This window comes from Emys orbicularis, chromosome 3 (assembly GCF_028017835.1).
Source record: "Emys orbicularis isolate rEmyOrb1 chromosome 3, rEmyOrb1.hap1, whole genome shotgun sequence".
NCBI classification, from domain to species: Eukaryota; Metazoa; Chordata; order Testudines; family Emydidae; genus Emys; species Emys orbicularis.
Window position 1 is genome coordinate 88,228,601 of NC_088685.1, and position 17,823 is coordinate 88,246,423.

At 45.4% G+C, this 17,823-nt stretch overlaps 1 protein-coding gene across 1 annotated transcript in view; it reads right to left on the bottom strand.

Moving 5' to 3' along the window:
- Positions 1–13,990, bottom strand: part of REV3L (REV3 like, DNA directed polymerase zeta catalytic subunit) — a 263,253-nt gene extending 249,263 nt beyond the window's left edge. Inside the window, exon 1 of the mRNA XM_065401417.1 lies at positions 13,849–13,990. Within this exon, the coding sequence (XP_065257489.1) occupies positions 13,849–13,987 (139 nt within the window). The 5' untranslated portion in view covers positions 13,988–13,990. The remainder of the gene's footprint in view (positions 1–13,848) is intronic.
- Positions 13,991–17,823: the final 3,833 nt, after the last annotated feature.

The following is a 17,823-nucleotide window of genomic DNA, read 5'->3' on the forward strand; positions in this document are numbered from 1 at the left end:
GATGCAGAGCATACAGATCCAAGTATTTTGAGATTTATTACCTTTATATATTCATGCTATATTTGAGAGCATAACCAGCTCATACGATCATGTGTATAGTAGTAGAGTGAACTTTCCTCTCTTTTATCCCTAGAACAGTACTGCTCCAGAGCAGCATTTCCCAAACACTTAAAGCTTTTGTAACTGGTACTCTGGGCTCCTCCTTTCTACATTAAGGGCCAATCCTGTTTCCAGTGATGTCAAATGCAAAACTCCCATTGAACTGAATTTATCCCATTTTGAATCTACGAAACAGAAGTTTGAAACTGGCAACGTTCCCTTGTGGATTAGAGCTGACTGGGAAATGGCAGGTATTTGCTTGTATAGCTGATGTTTTTATGTGGTAACTTGTGGCTCAAACAGATTAGAAACCATTGTTGTAGAGTTAGTTGCTAGTTTAAACATTTTCTGGTAACCAGTGATATTTCTACCTATCTGAATTATTTTTAGAGTCATTCTCTAGGCTTGCCTATATGAACATTCAGTTCATAGCAAGTTGGGGTGCAAATCTACTGCACATTAGCTTGCCACGTGCTAAGTGTCCATGTGGATGTTGATGATGTACACCAGTGGCTTTGATCTACTGTGCTTTGAAACAGGAGTAGTTCCAAATGCATTAGGGAACTATTGATGTGAGGCAGCAGAGTCCAGATCAGACACTTAGTGCACAGCAGGCAAGTGTGAGGTAGATTTACACCCCAGTTTGCTGCAAACTAAGTTTTTGTGTAGACAAGTCCTTTATTAACCCAGTTTAAAGAATTTTTTTTATAACATTTCAAAAAAATGTAACAACCAGAAACACCACCCATAAGCCTGTCATATAGTACACTTTAATTAAAGATGTTTTCACACATAGTGTGTCAAAATAATCCTGGTTTGTTTTTTTTCAGATAGGTTATTCCTATGAGTAGAGGGAAAGTTCTTCCATAATGTACAGACTTTGGGGGAGTAGAGTTGTGCTAAAAAAATACTTTCTAGCTTCTCTGACAATTCTATGACAACATATTTTTATTTACCAATTCCTGTTTAACTATTTAACTCTCTGAATATCAGATATTTTATTTCCAATGAACACTGAGAATGATTTATTACAAGCCTTGTTATAGTCTGTGTATTAAGCTCTAAGCAACTTCAGTTATAGTGTGAACAAACTGCCTATTGTCAGCTGTGCTTAATTGGGCAGGACTAGAATAGTGTTAAAAACAAAGGATCAGATACTACTTGCCTTTCTTAGGAAAGTAATCCCAATGAAAACACTTGTATTTATAAGGCATGATCTGTAAAATGGGGAAATTGAGGTAGTACGGATAAGAGATTACAACACAGTAGCAGAGCCAAGAAAAGAACCCAGATCTCCTAATTCCTAGTCTTGTGCTTTAGGCCACACTTCCTCCAGCCAACCATCACAAAAGTCAACAAGACTACCAAGAGAGAAGGTAAGTAGGATGTGACCAAAGGTTTTCTCCACAACTCCTAAGGGAAATAAGTGCTCTCACCAATACTATGGCAGCCCCTACTTAAGTGCAAGGAAACAGCATCCTGATGGAGACCCTAGTTCTTGACCTTGGCTGTAATCAGGTGGACAGGGATGAGCTCTTGTTGGAGTCCTTTCAGACAGGAAGCACCTTTAGTAAAAAAAAAAAAATTAAAAGTGTGGTCCATCCCCAACATAAAGCCATGAGATTAAAGACGCTACTCTTTTTTTCCTCCCCTTGCCTAGAGTTTTGACCAAACCACCAAGAAAGAGTTCTACAATAAGTCTGCGAGGAGTGAAAGGGGACAAGGGAATAAGCAAATGAATGTGAGTAACAAGCACCCTTGTGATGAAGGAATATTAATTTTAGGATGAATCCTGCTCCCATTTTAGTTAATGGTAGGGTTGCCAACTTTCTAATCGCACAAAACCAAACACCCCTGTCCTGCCCCTTCTCCGAGGCCCCCACTTGCTCCATCCTCCACTTCCCCCCTCCCTCTTCTCCTCAATCACTTTCACGGGGCTGGGGAAGGGGTGTGGGCTCCAGCTGGGGGTGCAGGCTCTGGGGTGGGGATGAGGGGTTTGGGGTGCGGGAGAGGGTTCCAGGCTGGGGCAGGGGGTTGGGCTGCGGTGGGGTTATGGGCTCTGGGTGGGGCCAGATGTGAGAGGTTCAGGGTGCGGGAGAGAGGGCAGGCAGTTGGGGTGGGGGGGATGACGACTCTGGCTGGGGGTGCAGGCTCTGGGGTGGGGGCAGGGATGAGGGGTTTGAGGTGCAGGAGGGGGCGCAGGGCTGGGGGGCTCAGAGTGCAGGAATCATAGAATCATAGTTGGAAGGGACCTCAGGAGGTCATCTAGTCCAACCCCTTGCTCAAAGTAGGACCAATCCCCAGACAGATTTTTGCCCCAGATCCCTAAATGGCCCCCCTCAAGGATTGAACTCTCAACCCTGGGTTTAGCAGGCCAATGCTCAAATCACTGAGCTATCCCTCCCCCCACTGAGCGTCTTGTCTTATACTTAGATTGTAAGCTCTTTGGGGAAGGGACCATCTGTTTATTATATGTTCATACAACACCTAGAACAATGGGTGCCTGGTCCATGACTAGGGCTCCTAGGTGCACTGGTATACAAATAAATAAAAGAAGAAAAAGATTAGACTATATAGTGCCTGATCTGGCTCCCACTGAAATCTCTGGAAAAGCCTTCCACTTATATCATTACATATAATAAAATTTGTTATTGTAGCCTTGTGCACAAATTCAACACTATTTTACACATGTATTTACATGCCACTGTAAAAACCAGAAAGTTAAACCAGCTGCCATCAAAGCATGCAGCACAATAAACAAACTCGGTGCCAAAACAGTCAGCAGTCCATGTGCCCAAATGACATATCCAATTATTGCTGGGTATCCATCCTTCTGTTCTCCTTGGCCTTTCTGGCATGTTTTGCACATGCAGGCCATGACTGGACAGGAGTCAATGAATGCATAGGATACATTGGTTCATTCCATGTACTAGAGTTCATTGCCTGTGACGTGGTCCAGCCACCTCCTGAATTGTCCAAAGAATGCATACTCTGCAGGCTGTAGAGCAAGAGATGACAATGGCACTGAAGCCTCGTAGCTATAGGCTTAAATTAATCACTCAAAAAGCTTTTTCTGCAGCAAGAATCTGTCCGCCAATTTCTCCTCATGCTGTACAGATTCTGTCTCTCTTTCCACCCTTTGTGCATCTTATATATTTGACATTCCTTTTGGTTCTTCTGGAACTCTATCTCCCAATCAGTTTTATCTAGCTGCTCTCTCATCAGCCTATCCCAGACTCTCTTTCTCTTTGCTCGGGCTAGATTGGTCCAAACTCCCAGGTTCCTGGTGCCATGTGTTTGCCTTGTGGAGGTGGAAGGGCCTTGGAAAAAGAATGACAGAGTACATTATTGTCTGAGCAAGACAAAAGTTATATTTCCAGCCCTGTGAAAGGGACTGCTTTAATTCAAGGTCAAAGGATAACACTTTTTATTAATGGGGTGTATTCACAGAGAAAACACCGTCGACTTCAGATATCCTTTGGAGCAGCACTGAAAACCATCACTCATCATGGTAAGACTCTCATAAAAAATTCATTTGAAATAATTTTTATATCCCTTCATTTTCTCAAGGTGGAGGTTGGGAGGAGCCTTATGAGTGGTCTAGTTACTATCCATGGTTTTTCAATCCCGTCAAGAAGGGCAAGCTGGAGAACATTGATATTCTGGAGGTACCCGAGGGGAATTGTGAAATTCTGTTCCAGGCCAACAGAGGACAGCCACCTTTGTACGCTAAGGAGATATTCAGGCACCTAGTGACCAATCAGCACATCTCGGAATGGAGGGTGCTTGTGAGTTACAGAGGCAGCCCTAATAAGTATGCCCTGCCCCAGAGCATAGCAGACTGTATGGAGTTCTTACTCTGTGAGAATTTCGCTTTCATCACCAGCCACCAATGGGTGACAATTTGCTGTAAAAAATCAACAAGATGCTGATTTAACATGGAGACACAGTACAGCCTCCTTACAAGCATCCTGCATCCACACACAGACCCAACTCGCTACTAGCAATGGGGACTCAACACAAATCGCCACCCTCCGCTGTAACTTGGACTCGTATACTAAAGCTAGTAATGGACCAATTAAACACTCTGGTTTTGTTTGGACTCATAATAGCCACTTTTTAAAAACTCAGTTCACAGGTGGTCTGGGACAGTGCAGGTGTGGCTGATTTATAAGGCGCACTATATTACACGAGCAGGGTATGTGAGGTTGTTCATTGTAGAACCCCAACCCATATTTATAACAATAATTGAGCAACTACTAAAGATTTCATGATAACTGCTTGTTTAACTTTTTCCTCTTTTTGTGGTGTCCATTTTGAAGCCGACATGGCATCAGGGGGAAGGCGCTAGGGGAATAGCGTGAGTTCCACCCTGAACAGAAGCACACCAAAACCACAACTTATGTTAATAACTTAACAGGCCCATAAGCCAAAAATCACTCCCATCCATTAACAGAAACAAATGGTGGCAGAAACTTACCAGACTCCAGCTTCAGCGCTTGTTCTCATACCAGTTCTGCAGTGGACTGCTCCTCAGGACCATTCCCAAACAACTCTTCCAAATATGGACCCAGGATGTGCTGCAGTTGCTCCAGCAGCATAGTCTCCATCCCTGGGTCTCCATCCCTCCATCCCATAGTCTCCCCAGTTACCAGCAGCACTAGGGTCACTTATTGCCCTTCATTCGACAACTGACTCTCTCCTCTGGCTGTGCCTGTGATGGGGGCAGAGAGGTTGTAAGGGTAATATCCCTGCTCAGCAGATTGTCATGCACCACTGTGGGCTCAGGCGCAGTACTTGCTACAGTTCTTTCTACCAGATTGATTTCCTCATAAAAGAGGCAGGAAAACAGAGAGTTCCCAGAAGTTCCATTAGCATCCTTGACTTTGCAGTTCTGTCTTCAGATGCTTGAGTTACTCTCTGTATTGTTCTGCTGTCCAGTCGATCCCAATGCTACCAGGCCCTCAGATATAATTTTGTAGACATAATCATTTCTTATGCTCTTACAGAAGTTGAGCACCTTGCTTGCCTCACACCAGAGGTTAACCAGAATCCATGTATGTTCCTCTAACCAGCTAACAGCATGCAGGATGACTTCTTAGTGCTGGCCATGCTAATGCACATCCACACAGACTGTTTCCAGTTGAGCAGTCCGCATGAAAATGAAGGGTTAAACACAGAGCAGTTGCATTTGAACCAGGCAGTTGCTTTCTGTTCTTGGGAAGCGTGTGGGAAGTTTTGGAATTAAGGGCTGGGAAGGACAGATTCAGAGGACAGTGTTGGTTGACTCTCCAGATCCAAGTCTGGCAACTGAGACCAGAGCTGCGTCCACACTGAAAAATGCCTGAGCTTTGATCCACATCATAGTGGGACTTGAGCTCTGACCCATCCCTCCTATCAGCATCAGCAGGCCTGAGTCCAGATGGGTTCCTGGACCGAGTCAGACTAATTTCTCTGCGAACTGCAGCGGGGTTTGGACTTAAACCTGAGTCAGAGCCTAGGCTTATTGTGCTGTGTAGATATACCCTCAGTGGTGAATAAGTCTCCTGGAAATTTCAAGAGTCCCAAAATGCATTAAAAATTATTTCTTTCTATCATGATACTTACATGTCTCATCATTGTGCCAAGAATTAATCTGAGAACAACCAAATTAAACCAAAGTCTGAATGTAAACAAAAGTCTGAACTGTACCACTCTCCTGCCCAATTTCATTCTGGAGGCTCAAACACCAAAACCATGTCTTGGGCTTTCCCAATGCTTTTATAAAATTGCCGGCCAGAAGGAAAGGAGTAAGAAAAGAGGAAAGAAACATGGATGGGATAATGTATGTATTTAACAGATCTGATCTGCTGATCCATGTTCTATTATAGTAAATGCTAACTTACAGAGCACTTTTTGTCTACAGATCTCAAAGTGCTTTACAAAGATGGGCAAAGTATACAATTTCCCCTTCTGTGGAGACAGAAGTGCTGAGTTAAATGAGAGCTGGAACAGAACATACGCTTTCTGACTTCTAGGGCTTGCCTACACAAACAAGTAGACTGTGGCAAGGTAGCATGTGAATCTACCCGGCACTAGCCTGCCGTGGTCTAATTGTCCATGTGCACTCCGCTGATGCACAACAATAGTTTGTTAGAGTGCTCTTTGAAACAGGACTAGTTCAAAGCACATTAACAAACTGTTAATATGCATCAGGATCCACACCCTATCTTACAGAGTTCTAATTCTTCAAGTAGGCAAGCCCTTAGACTCTCATACAATCCAATGGACCACACACTACTGTCCTTATATTTTACTGGATATTTTTATACTTTAAAAAAAAAAAAATCAGCTCTATCCCTTGAAATAAATTCTATTCAAAACGCCCATGGATGCAAAACAAGTTGTCAACACTGCATCTGCCACTTTTTCAGATTCATAGAATGAAGTCAGAATTATTTTTCCTTTTAACCCGATTAAACTATAGAGATGTTATCTGAAAACATAGTAAAAACCTGATGCATCCATGACAAGTTATTCATAACTATAAACAGGCCTTAAAAAAATTCAATTCACCCCTGGAGAGAGGAACTTGCCCTGGAAAACAAGGGGCTTTAACATCAATTTCTGTAGATTTCAAGCTTTCGTTTACTAGCTCTTATAGTTGCAGAGATACCCTTTAAAAAGTCAAACGCAGCAGCATCTTTCCAAGTCTACAAGCAGCTTCACTGTCTCTACTGTTACTCACAGTTTCCCCAAACATCAGGAGAATAAGATTAAAAAGACTCTGGCCTGCTTCTGTGCCACTATTCATTCTCTAGACAGCAGTGAAAAGTCATGGACTACATCCATTTCAGGCTTATTCAGAAAGAGGCAGGCATTAGAGTTACTCATGGTGGAAGACTGAAAGGACAGACAGATACTAGGAAATGAGCACCAGCTACCCCAAACCTCCTGGCTGCAGCAAGGAGAAGGGGGTAGACTTGTACAGACCATCTCTCGCTTTAGGACAGCTCCCATTGGCCGGGGAACAGTGAACCGCAGCCACTGGGAGCTGCGAGTGGCCGTGCCTGCGGATGGTTAGTGTAAACAAACTGTCTCGCGGCCCGCCAGCAGATTACCCTGACGGGCTGCAGGTTGCCCACCACTGCTTTAGGACACGACAGAAAAGATAAAAAGTTTCTTCTCCCTTGCAACACTTTTAGGGAGGAAGGGAGACAGATATTTAAATTTTAGGAAGCCTGATAACTAGAAGCTGATGTGGTAGATGAAGGACCTAGGCAGGTTTCAAGACATAACCTTGATTGAAATCCTAGTGCCTTTCCCCTTCCCAACAGATGAAAGGCTTCAGGACCCTGGTCTTTTCAATCAGCACTTTGGTCCTAGCCCTTGGACAGTAGGGCCCTTACTTTCATATTCTGTATATCGACCTCTGATTTGCAGGTTTGGTCCCCTAGCTAGCAGGCAACTGGAAAAATTTTAAAGCACCAATTCTGAAGTTTTAGGCATGATAAAAGCATGTTCTACTCCTGGGGAAATTCTGCGCCAAAATATAAAAAATTCTGCACCAAAAATTAAAAAATTTAATGCACAATATTTTAAAATTCTGCATATTTTATTTGTCTAAATTAAGCAATATAATCACGCTGGTTTCAATTATTTTTGTAATTTCTTTAAACTACAATAAATGGATGGAGAATGGGAGTGGGGAGCGTTGGAGGAAATCCCCAAACCCCTTTGTCTAATAATAATGTAGCTAGGTTTGACCCTATATTTCTAGTTATTAGTCAACAAATACACCTCTACCCCGATATAAAGCGACCCGATATAACACAAATTGGGATATAATGCAGTAAAGCAGCGCTACGGGGGTGGGTGGGCCTGCGCGCTCCGGCAGATCAAAGCAAGTTCGATATAACGCAGTTTCACCTATAACGTAGTAAGATTTTTTGGCTCCCGAGGACAGAGTTATATCGGGGTAGAGGTGTATATGGAGCCATATGCTCAGTGTTACATCATAGGCAACTGAAGAGCAAGTGATGGCTGGGGAATCAAACACACGTTTTATATTGGCCATTGACCATCTCCAGAAAGGTAACAAACAGTTCATGGAGCATATTTTGATAAGAATTTTTTTCAGTCCAAAATTTTAGACCAGTTCTAATCACTAAAGCACAATAAGCATTTATAAGGCCATACTGTCCCTTTACACCACTCTGACAATGAAAGGAGCCTTAAAACATTTATACATGTTTTATACTCCTCTGAGAATTCACAAAGACAATGGGAACAATTCACTGAGCAGGCATGCTGTTACAGTCTGCTCTGCCTGAGGGGACAGAGCCTGCCCTACCCCTACCTCCTCAGAAACATCCCAAAGCTCTGCCCCTCCATGCTGAGTGTGTCATAATAGCGAGCAAGAGGGACAGAGTATCGCTCTCTCACACTAATGACAACCCAGCCCAGCTCTCCTCTCCACCCCCCGTGGTGATTTACACCTTTACCAGCTGCCCCAGACACCTGCACCAACCTGCCTGAGCTGCCGTGGAGGAGCGCATGACTGCTCTTGTGGCTTCCCTTTGCTTACCCATCAGAAGTATTTTTTCCTGCGGGTACGCAAAAAAAAATCTGTGGAGGACATTAATTCTGCGCATGCGCAGTGACGCAGAATTCCCCCAGGAGTAACAATGTCCATCTATAATACTGAAAAATCAATGAAATTTTGTTTAGCAATTCTATTTTACTTGATGAATAAAGTAACTGGTGTTATGAAACTTAATACCCATTCAATCTTAAAAGTTCTCTCAAAGTAGCCCTTCTTACATCCAAGAATCCGTATGATCTCAAAATATAACAAAAGCAGTTAAAACCATGAAAAAGTGCTACTTTCATTATACTTCCAATATGGCAACTCGTGTCAACAGATATGCAAGTCAGCTTTAAGCACCAATGAGTGTTAAAATGGAACAACTGGAAGCGAAGGTGTACTTACATAAATGAAGATACTTTAACTATGGTTCACCTTCGGTTTGATGAAAACAGATAGATATTGCGAAAAAAGAAAATAGACTCATTCTCTTTGCTTTCGCTTGAACACATTAAGGTTCTGATTCCTAACCTTTTAAACTCTTTTCTTGATTTAGGACCTGCAACAGGGTTGGCACCTGCCTCTCGCAAGCGCCCCCTCTGTTTAGGTGTGTCTGCATCCTTTCAGTTCTTTTCAGCGGGGCGGCACCCACTTCTTGTGAGCGCCCCCCTCCAGCCGATGGATCCCTCGCCGGGTCTTCAGCAACTCAGTCTTCAGGGTGAGCCATCTATACCTGTCCCTGTATTCCTTCCCAGGCTCCAGTCCTCAGTATGACCAACGGGCCCCCTAAATATCCTAGTTGGCCAGCTTACATGTGGAGGTTCCTGCCCTGGGGTGGAACAGCACCATCAGGGCTTCCTCCCTTGGGGCTCTTTGCTTGCCCTTTAGTCCTCTGACCCTGGCTCTCCAGCTAGGTCAGTTGGGTGTGTGTGGTGGGGGGAACAGTTCCACAAACAGTCTGTTCCCTGGGCCTGTCTTCAGTGACTCCTGGCAGCAGAAGCTATTCCCTCGCTATCCCGGTCCTTGCCAGCAACTACCTGCCTTAGCCCTTGCAGCCAGCCAGGGGCACTTCTTGGTCTCCCAGTCCCTGCTAGCAGACTGATCTCTCCAGACCCTTTCAGCTCCTTTTATATGAGCCCGCTGGGCCCCCATTGGCTGCTACCTGTAGCCTCTCTGATTGGCTGCTTCCTCTGCAGCCACTCTAGCCTGCTTGGAGGACCTCTCCACGACTCCTTTCCTGGGATGGGTGTGGCTAGGCCCCAAGGCCCTTTGGGCCCAGTCCACCCCATCACAGGACCCAGAAAGATTACCATGTTCACCCAGAGGAAATGAGCTCAAGATCTACCCTTCAAATGTCCACAGCAATGGACCCATAAATCCATTTTTAAAAGCATGTAAAGGGGCAGTACTTTTTACCAGAAAGTGTCTATGGGCACAAACTTTTTTACCTCTATGAGCAATTTGCCCCTATTATATATATTATAGTTTGTGTGATGGCTGGCAAAATGATCAATTCATGATACACAACTATGAATGAAACCATGTACAGCAATATAGAACTCCTTCCTCACTCATCTGGCTGTTTGAACACAATCTCCTGTCAGAAGAGAAGGGCATACAGCCAGATCCCACCAACACCCACAGCTACTAGATGATCCAAAATGTGGTGCTGCTAGGACTCCAACTTCTAGAATCTAAATGACTGATTGGTATATGAAAATGGCTTAATCTCCACTGGCACAGCAGGTGGGCCTTGGAGCCTCCTTTTGAACCCAAGACTCATAATTAGTTGCACAGTATGGTTGTTTCATTTTAAACATACTAAGATTAACGTAGCGACAACCAAACTAAAGGTGTAAGCTGTCTATAGAAGCATAGTGGCTAGGTGCTATGCACAGTGTTGCAACTTGGCACTTTTTCTACCTGGCTGGCAAGAATATACATTTACCTTAATTAGAAGGGCTGATTTCCTTCATGCAAGCTTATAAAAAAACCCCAAGCATTACTGCTGCTTAAGACTTGAGCTGTAGGTGTGCGCCACTATCTTATAAGGCCCTCAGAAAAATCACCTTTTTTTTTTTTTAAATCCATGCTAACATCATGGGTAAATGTTCAAATTTCATTGGATATGCATGGCCGCCAAGTCTCTCCCCCAAACTTCTATAATTTTTTCAACAGTGGGGAGGCAAAAGCAGGCATCTCCACTTCCGCCTCCTCACTGAGGCTGCAGCTGCTCACGGAGGGTTAGCAGACTAGTCCCATCTCAGAGGGATGTGGCGGAGCAGTCCTATTCCATGGAGTTGATGTGGGGGAGTGGCAGGGTGACAAAAGCCACCTGGATGAGCAATGAGAGCCAACTCAGTGAGCAAATGAACCACATGGCACAAGCCAGTCTAGCCCAGCCTGATCCAGGGCAGGGATCAGCTTGCTCCATACTCAGCTCCAGCCCAGGCCTCTACTGCTGTTTTGTGTCCAGCCAGCGGAGAGAGGGGAGCCATACTGACAACAAGGCAATTTGGAAGCCCTGGCTGGCCCCCACAGCAGCCCTCACAGGCCCGTAGGAGACACCGAAGCACCAGCTAGCAAGGAGCTCAGACTGAGATCCATCCCCTGTACAAAGCCACCACTGCACGGAACACAAAGTGTGTGAGGGAACCCTGTCCCAGTGGGGGAGATCAAGGCATGAGGGATGGAACCCAGTTTCAGCTCCTCACCAGCCAGTGCTACAGTGTCTCCTACAGGCCTGCAGGGGCCTCTGTGAGGCGGGCTGGGTCCGGGCTCCTAAATGCCGCATTGTCAGTGCCATCTCTTCCCACCCGCACCCTCCCCTTCTAGCTTGTCAGGAAGCAGCAGTGGTGGCCTGGGTCAGAGCTGGCCCACTAACCTACCCCTGCCCCCATCACCACCACCATGAACAGCCACAGCCTCAGTGGGATGCTTCTACGTCCCGACTGGACCTTACTTATACACCAGAATAGAAGTCAGTTTACTGATTCTGAATCACATACAGCAATGCATTAGTCAACTTCAAAGTCGAAGTTTCTCCCGTTTAAAAAGAAGTCAATATATTTCTAAAAGATTAAATAAAATCTCATTTCATGATAGTTCCACTGTAAACAGTTGCAGAGTTTACTACGCCAAGTCATTTAAATATATTAACGTTGACAGTGAGGTGCTAATAATTGCTTACTTCCAACAACACTTAATTAAAAGAACCGGAATTCCATCTGTTTTTACCATTTAAAGACAAGCAGAACTACAAAATGTATTTCTCAAGTCTTATCAGCAAAAATTATTAAAAGAATGGAAAAGAAAAATAAAGGCAAACTACTCTTTGTGCTAAAAAGTAACATGGAAATAATACATAATTAAAGCACCCTTCCTCTGCAGAAGCCAGAGGAAAGTCACCATTAACCAAGCTGAATTAGAAAAAGTTCTGCTATGCAAACACATAGCAAAGTTTATGTCAGAGAAGCAAAAGGATTTCCCAGTATGCTCTGAGTCACTGGACAAAGTGAAGTAGTCTACTGTTTACTTTCCATGCCATACTCCTGATATAGCAGATCCTCAACATCATCTTAAAGAAACTATATCAGTCTTCTCTTATGCATTTAAAAAAATAGTAAGCCTGTTCCTTCCAGACAACCTAAGGCTCTAAATTTATGAATAGTGAAACAATTACTCATAGGATTACATAATTACTTTCTCAAAGAAGCTTCCCTCTATCATATGTAGTTTGAAAACTATTGAAATGTACAGCATTTAACAGATTTTGTTATGGGGGAAAATATGAAGCACTGAATGTATGCAAAATGCAAATTACAACAGAAGAGGTGTCGCTATTTTATATCAGCTTATTTTTGTGTTAACAACCTATCTACTTTAAAAATTTAAGCTTTAGATGCATCAGTTTGCATCTGCTTCAATTACCTTACCTTCCTCTGCACCTGAAGAGTGCGCAGAAAAGATAACACTGAAATTCCAAATATGAATAAAGATTGCTATACTATACTAATGGGGGAAAAGACACCTTTATTGTGCACTTTTAGTGCAGTTTCTGCCCTCCCTAATGATAAGAGTGTATATTAAATACTCTGCTTATAGCACACATCTTTAAAACACACAAATACCTTAGTTCCCAAGGTCAGTATCATAGAACACAAACATTTCAATGTTCTCTAATATTTGTAACAACTGATGGAAAGGAGGCCTTTTTTCATAGTCAATGTGCACTGAAAACTTGCAATAAAGGTTATCCATATTGAGAAAAATATATTATTGGTAAAGAGAATGTTGGTATTTGGGGGATATACCTTAGATTTGCCATGCTTCTTATCGATTTAAACGATAAGTATAGCTGAAGGGGTAATGAAGAATAAATAGGATGTTACATTAGGAAGTCGCAGGGGCCAACATGTGGCTAGTGGTTAGGACGTTCCCTTCTGCAGTGCAGCACTATTGCCTATTGGTCTGAGCAATTTACAATATACTAGCGTAACAGCAACATAAAAACAACCACTTCACAAGTCTTGTTGCAGAAGTCCCACGTATAGAACTCTGTATTAGGAAGCAGTTTAAAGATACAGTACTTATAAATTAACTCAGTATGCACCCGCTCAAAGAAACGTATGATTTTTTTTCTTCTATCCATTCACACACAAACGCTGCATCTCTTTCTCTAAAGAGGCAAGCCCCAACACCTCACGGCCTGGGTTACGTACAAATCCCTCTATCCGGAGCAGAGCAGATCCACTGTGTTTTTACAGCTGCGCTTAGTTGTGGTTCACGAGCTATGACCGAGCCTATGTGGGGGCAGCTTCCCCTGTGAGCGGCGCGAATGTAGCGATTTCCTACTCTCCCCGGGCACAAGCCTCTCTGCTCATCCTCGCACCTGCAGATCCCGATCCTGCTCTCAGCGCCCCCTCCCCACCAGCCATGGAGCCTGCAGGGAGCCGTGGTCTATGGAGACCCTGCGATCCCCACCGGCTCCAGGCAGGTATCACCCCAGGCAGCAGCAGCCAGTTCCCGCGGGGTCCCGGCGGGGGAGGGGCGAGGCCGGCGGCAGCAGGTGAGGCACACGCCGCAGCACGCCGGGGCTGAATCACAAAGCGAGCCCTGCGGGGGGCTGGTCCCCGGGCCTAGCGCCGGCGGGGGCTCCGCAGAGGCAGCCGGGGGTCCCTTACCTGCAGGTGTGGCGCCGAAGACTCTCACCACGGGCACCTTCTTGGCCTGGGCCTCTCTGAAGCGGGACTGGCCGGGGTCCAGGCCGGGCAGCGGGCTGCCCATGTAGTAGTCGGCGGTCACGAGCCTCACTGAGAACATGTTCGTCGCCGCCGAGAGCGACCCACGCACTGAGCGAGCGCGGAGCCCACACGGCTCCCCCGCCACCGCCGCAGCAGCGAGCGCAGCCCCCTCCCTCCCGCCGCTCCCCGCCCGCGCGCACACAGACACGCGCGCACTAAGCAGCCCGAACTGGCTCTAGAAGAGCCTGGCCGGCCGCGAGCGCCTCATGGGCAGAGTAGTCCCTTCCCTCGGCAGCGCGGACGCCTTGGCGGCGGTGCCTCCTCGGCTCCAGCTGTTGTTGCCATGATGATGATGTCACGGACGCAACCACTGGGGGGGGGGAGAAGGGGGCGGGCGGGGGGAATGTGTTTCTCCCCTTCTGCGCTTCAGCACAGGGTGTTTTTTCCGCTCCCTGGGCAGTGGAAGCCGTGCGGTATCGGTTTTTCGACAATCGACCCTAGCGGCTAGGTGAGGCTACGGAGTGCCGAGTCATGGATCGGGCTGGGGACTCCTGGGCTAGGATTGGGTTAGGCTGGGTCGGGCCGCCATTTTGGATGCTGAGGCGTCTCGCTGCGGGAAGGTGAGTCGCCGCCCGCTGCTGGGGGACGGGGCAGTCTCGTGCCGCTGTCACGCACGAGACTGAGGAGGGGAGAAGAAGGAAGAAAGGGGGAGCGGGAGTTCTCAGGTAACGTTTCTGCCGTCGCGTGCGCCCCCTTTGGCTGTAACGGTCACTGCGCGCGGCCCGTAGGAGAGGCAGCGAGCGCAATTCTCAGCCTATAAAAGAGCGGCGGCGGCGGCTGCTAGTGAACGTGCTGCTGGCGGCGGGGAGGAGTCGTGATGCGGTTGCTGCTGCACGCTGCGGAGGCTGGGCCTCGGCGTTTCCTGACCCACAGCCCGCTCCGGACGCGCGTCCTCCGCCGCCTCCACGGCAGCCAGTGGCCTGGCTGCAGCCCGCGGAGAGCTGTTCTCAGGCACCGCTGCCGTTAGCGGGGGACCCTTGGGGAGCGGACTCCCTTTGCGCCGCGCGCCTCGGTCTCCTTGCGGTGGAATGATTGCAGGGCGGCCCTACAGCTCCCCGACCTCCCCAGCGCCCCCCGGCAGTCAGCCGCCCACCCCGCGCCTGAGGGGCCAGGCGCCAGCCCCACTGAGCTCACCAGGAACCTCCTCCCAGCGGGGAATCCTGCCCTAGGGAGCAGCCTTCCTCAGTGGGAAAGAGACAAGGTGCTGCCAGCCCACCGAGTGAAACCCTCATAATCATGAGATTGGCTTAAAATCATGACATATTTTTTCCTTAATAAAGTCAGCGCTCGTTTTATTTGCCTTCTGGTTTCTGAGCCCTTAGGCTGGGTCCGGCCCTAACTAAGGCTTGAAATATGGGTCTTTTAAAAATAAATAAATAAATAAACGCTGAGATTTTCATTCAATCTCTGTTTCCTAGTTGGGGCCTTAGGAAAAACACCAAATATCACAAGAGCTGACAGCCCTGAAGATCCTCCTGTAAAAAGGCTATGTGTTTTGTAGACCTATTATATTTTTGTTTGGTATGTGTGTAGAGTGAAAGATACAGCAAATGTACAAATCTATAAAATCAGACATAAATCCAGTATGTAAAACATATGCTTCCCACTGAACCAGTGTATGTTTTGGTTTTAGATTTAAACAAAAAACAGAGCAGGCAATTCCTACCCTTCATTTACTCTCTGAAGTTCACACATCTTGGCTGGATTTTTCAGTCTATTTCTCTATTTGTTGTCTAACTGGGTCAATTTGTTTTCTCTGGGTCACTTTTCTTCCTTTATCTCATTTTCACATAAATGGAAGAAAAAGTAATGCTACTCAAATTTTCCCATAGTCACAAAGAAATGGGATAGATCTGCCTGGCACACACAATTAATTGACATTAAGAAATTTGATACTTAATTCTGAGATCTAATAAGAATTTAACACACAATTGAGGTGCAGTGCCCATTTCTGTAAGAGCTCTTTGTTTGCTGGGACATCTTTTTAACTATGAGGACTAGAAACGTTTCTTTTTAAGGAAGCTTAAATTCCACAAAAACTGACAGTCACCAGGAAAGTACTAGTGAAACATGTCACCAAGTCCCAGCTCAGTCTGACCCAGTTTTCATCTTCCTGTTATTGTTCTTTGAACAAATTTTATCCTGCTCCCTATTAACTACTAACTTTTCCTCATTTCCTCCCCTCCACTCACAGGGGGCCTGCAGTCGTCACTACACTTTCTTCATGTTACTTCTTTCTGAGCCCCTGCTGTCTTCCTGTTAATCTGGCTGATCTTCGCTTTGAGTATCCATCTCATTGAGTATCCTGGCCATCTTTTCCTAACTCAGTGATGGCTTTGAGAGCTAGGCTTCTTTACTTCATCTAACAAGGAACATGAAAGCAGCCAACAGTGTACTCTGAATCTGGAAGAATCGTCGGAAAACTGAGAAAGCAGGACTAGAACAAGAGTAGTGGACACCTAATCTGGAGAAAATTTCCTGTCCAAATGAGCTGTTTTATCCTCAGACTGAAACTGCTATGAATTGCCTTCAGAAGAATTAAGAGACTAGTTTCTTGTCCAGTTTTTAAGAGTTTGCTTAAAGTTTTAGTCTCCTAGCCCTACAAAACATTCTACAATTAGCAATTTATCTGCAACTCCCAGACCTGATGAGTTCCACCTTCTCAGATTCAGAGCACTCTTCTCTCTATTTTCATTTTACTTGTGCATTTAAGTGAAGAAGTTAGCCTCAAGGCCATCACTGACGCAGGAGCTCATTTACAGGGATCCGAAATCCATGAGTACCTGTGACAGCCCTGTCAGCCAGCAGCAGATGCAAGATCTATTCCTGGACTTCTGAATTTCAGCTTTATGTGCCTGGAAAGTCTCCAACATATGATATACTCATGTTAGTTGAAGTGTATCCTCTAGTTCCTGAAAATTCTGACATCCCAGAGCAGTCCGTTCCAAATGGTAACATCGTGATTGGAGAAGCCTCTGCCAACTCCCCATTTTAACCCCATTCTCTAAATGATATATTCTCCCCAATGCCATCTCCAGTTTTCTAATCTAAAGCAAGTCATCTCCTTTGCATGGTCTTCCAGAGTTACCATCTACAGTTGCTAGGCAGCAGCTGTGCTCCTGACCAACCATCCACATATTTGTGTGAAAATAATGAAACTTGAATATACAACTGCCACTAATCAAATACTATTAAACAGCTGTACAATAAATTAATATTAGTATTAGAAATAATAGTATCGACTGTCACCATAACTAGCTAACTACTGTCTTAAAAGATAGAATATACTCAACAGAAGAAAATAAATGTAGCTGTTTATTTTTATATTTGAACAAAAAACAGGTCAGGCAGTAATTCACCTCTTCTTTTTCCCAATTAGTATTATGTACTTTATAAAAATCTATAACTGCAGTTCACAATAGAATATTTGTCTAAACTGATAATGCCATCCAGAAATTCAGTCTGGAAAAAACTGGCCTACGCTTACAATGTAGGTTGACATAGCGATGTCACTCAGAGGTGTGCAAAATCCACATTATTGAGCAATATAGCTATGCAGACCTAACTCCCAGCGTAGATACAGCTAGGTGCATAGATACATCACTCAGGGAAATGGTGTTCCTATATTGGCAGAAAAATCCCTTCTGTCACTGTGTCTATACTATGGGGATATACCAGTCTATAGTCTGTCGCTATACTACGGGGATATGCCAGCATAGGTATGAAACCATTAGGGTTACCATATATAAAAAATAAAAAAAGAGGACACTCCACGGGCCCTGGCCCCGCCCCTTTCCCACCCCCCGGCCCCGCCCCAACTCCGCCCTTTCCCCAAAGTCCCCGCCCTAACTCCCC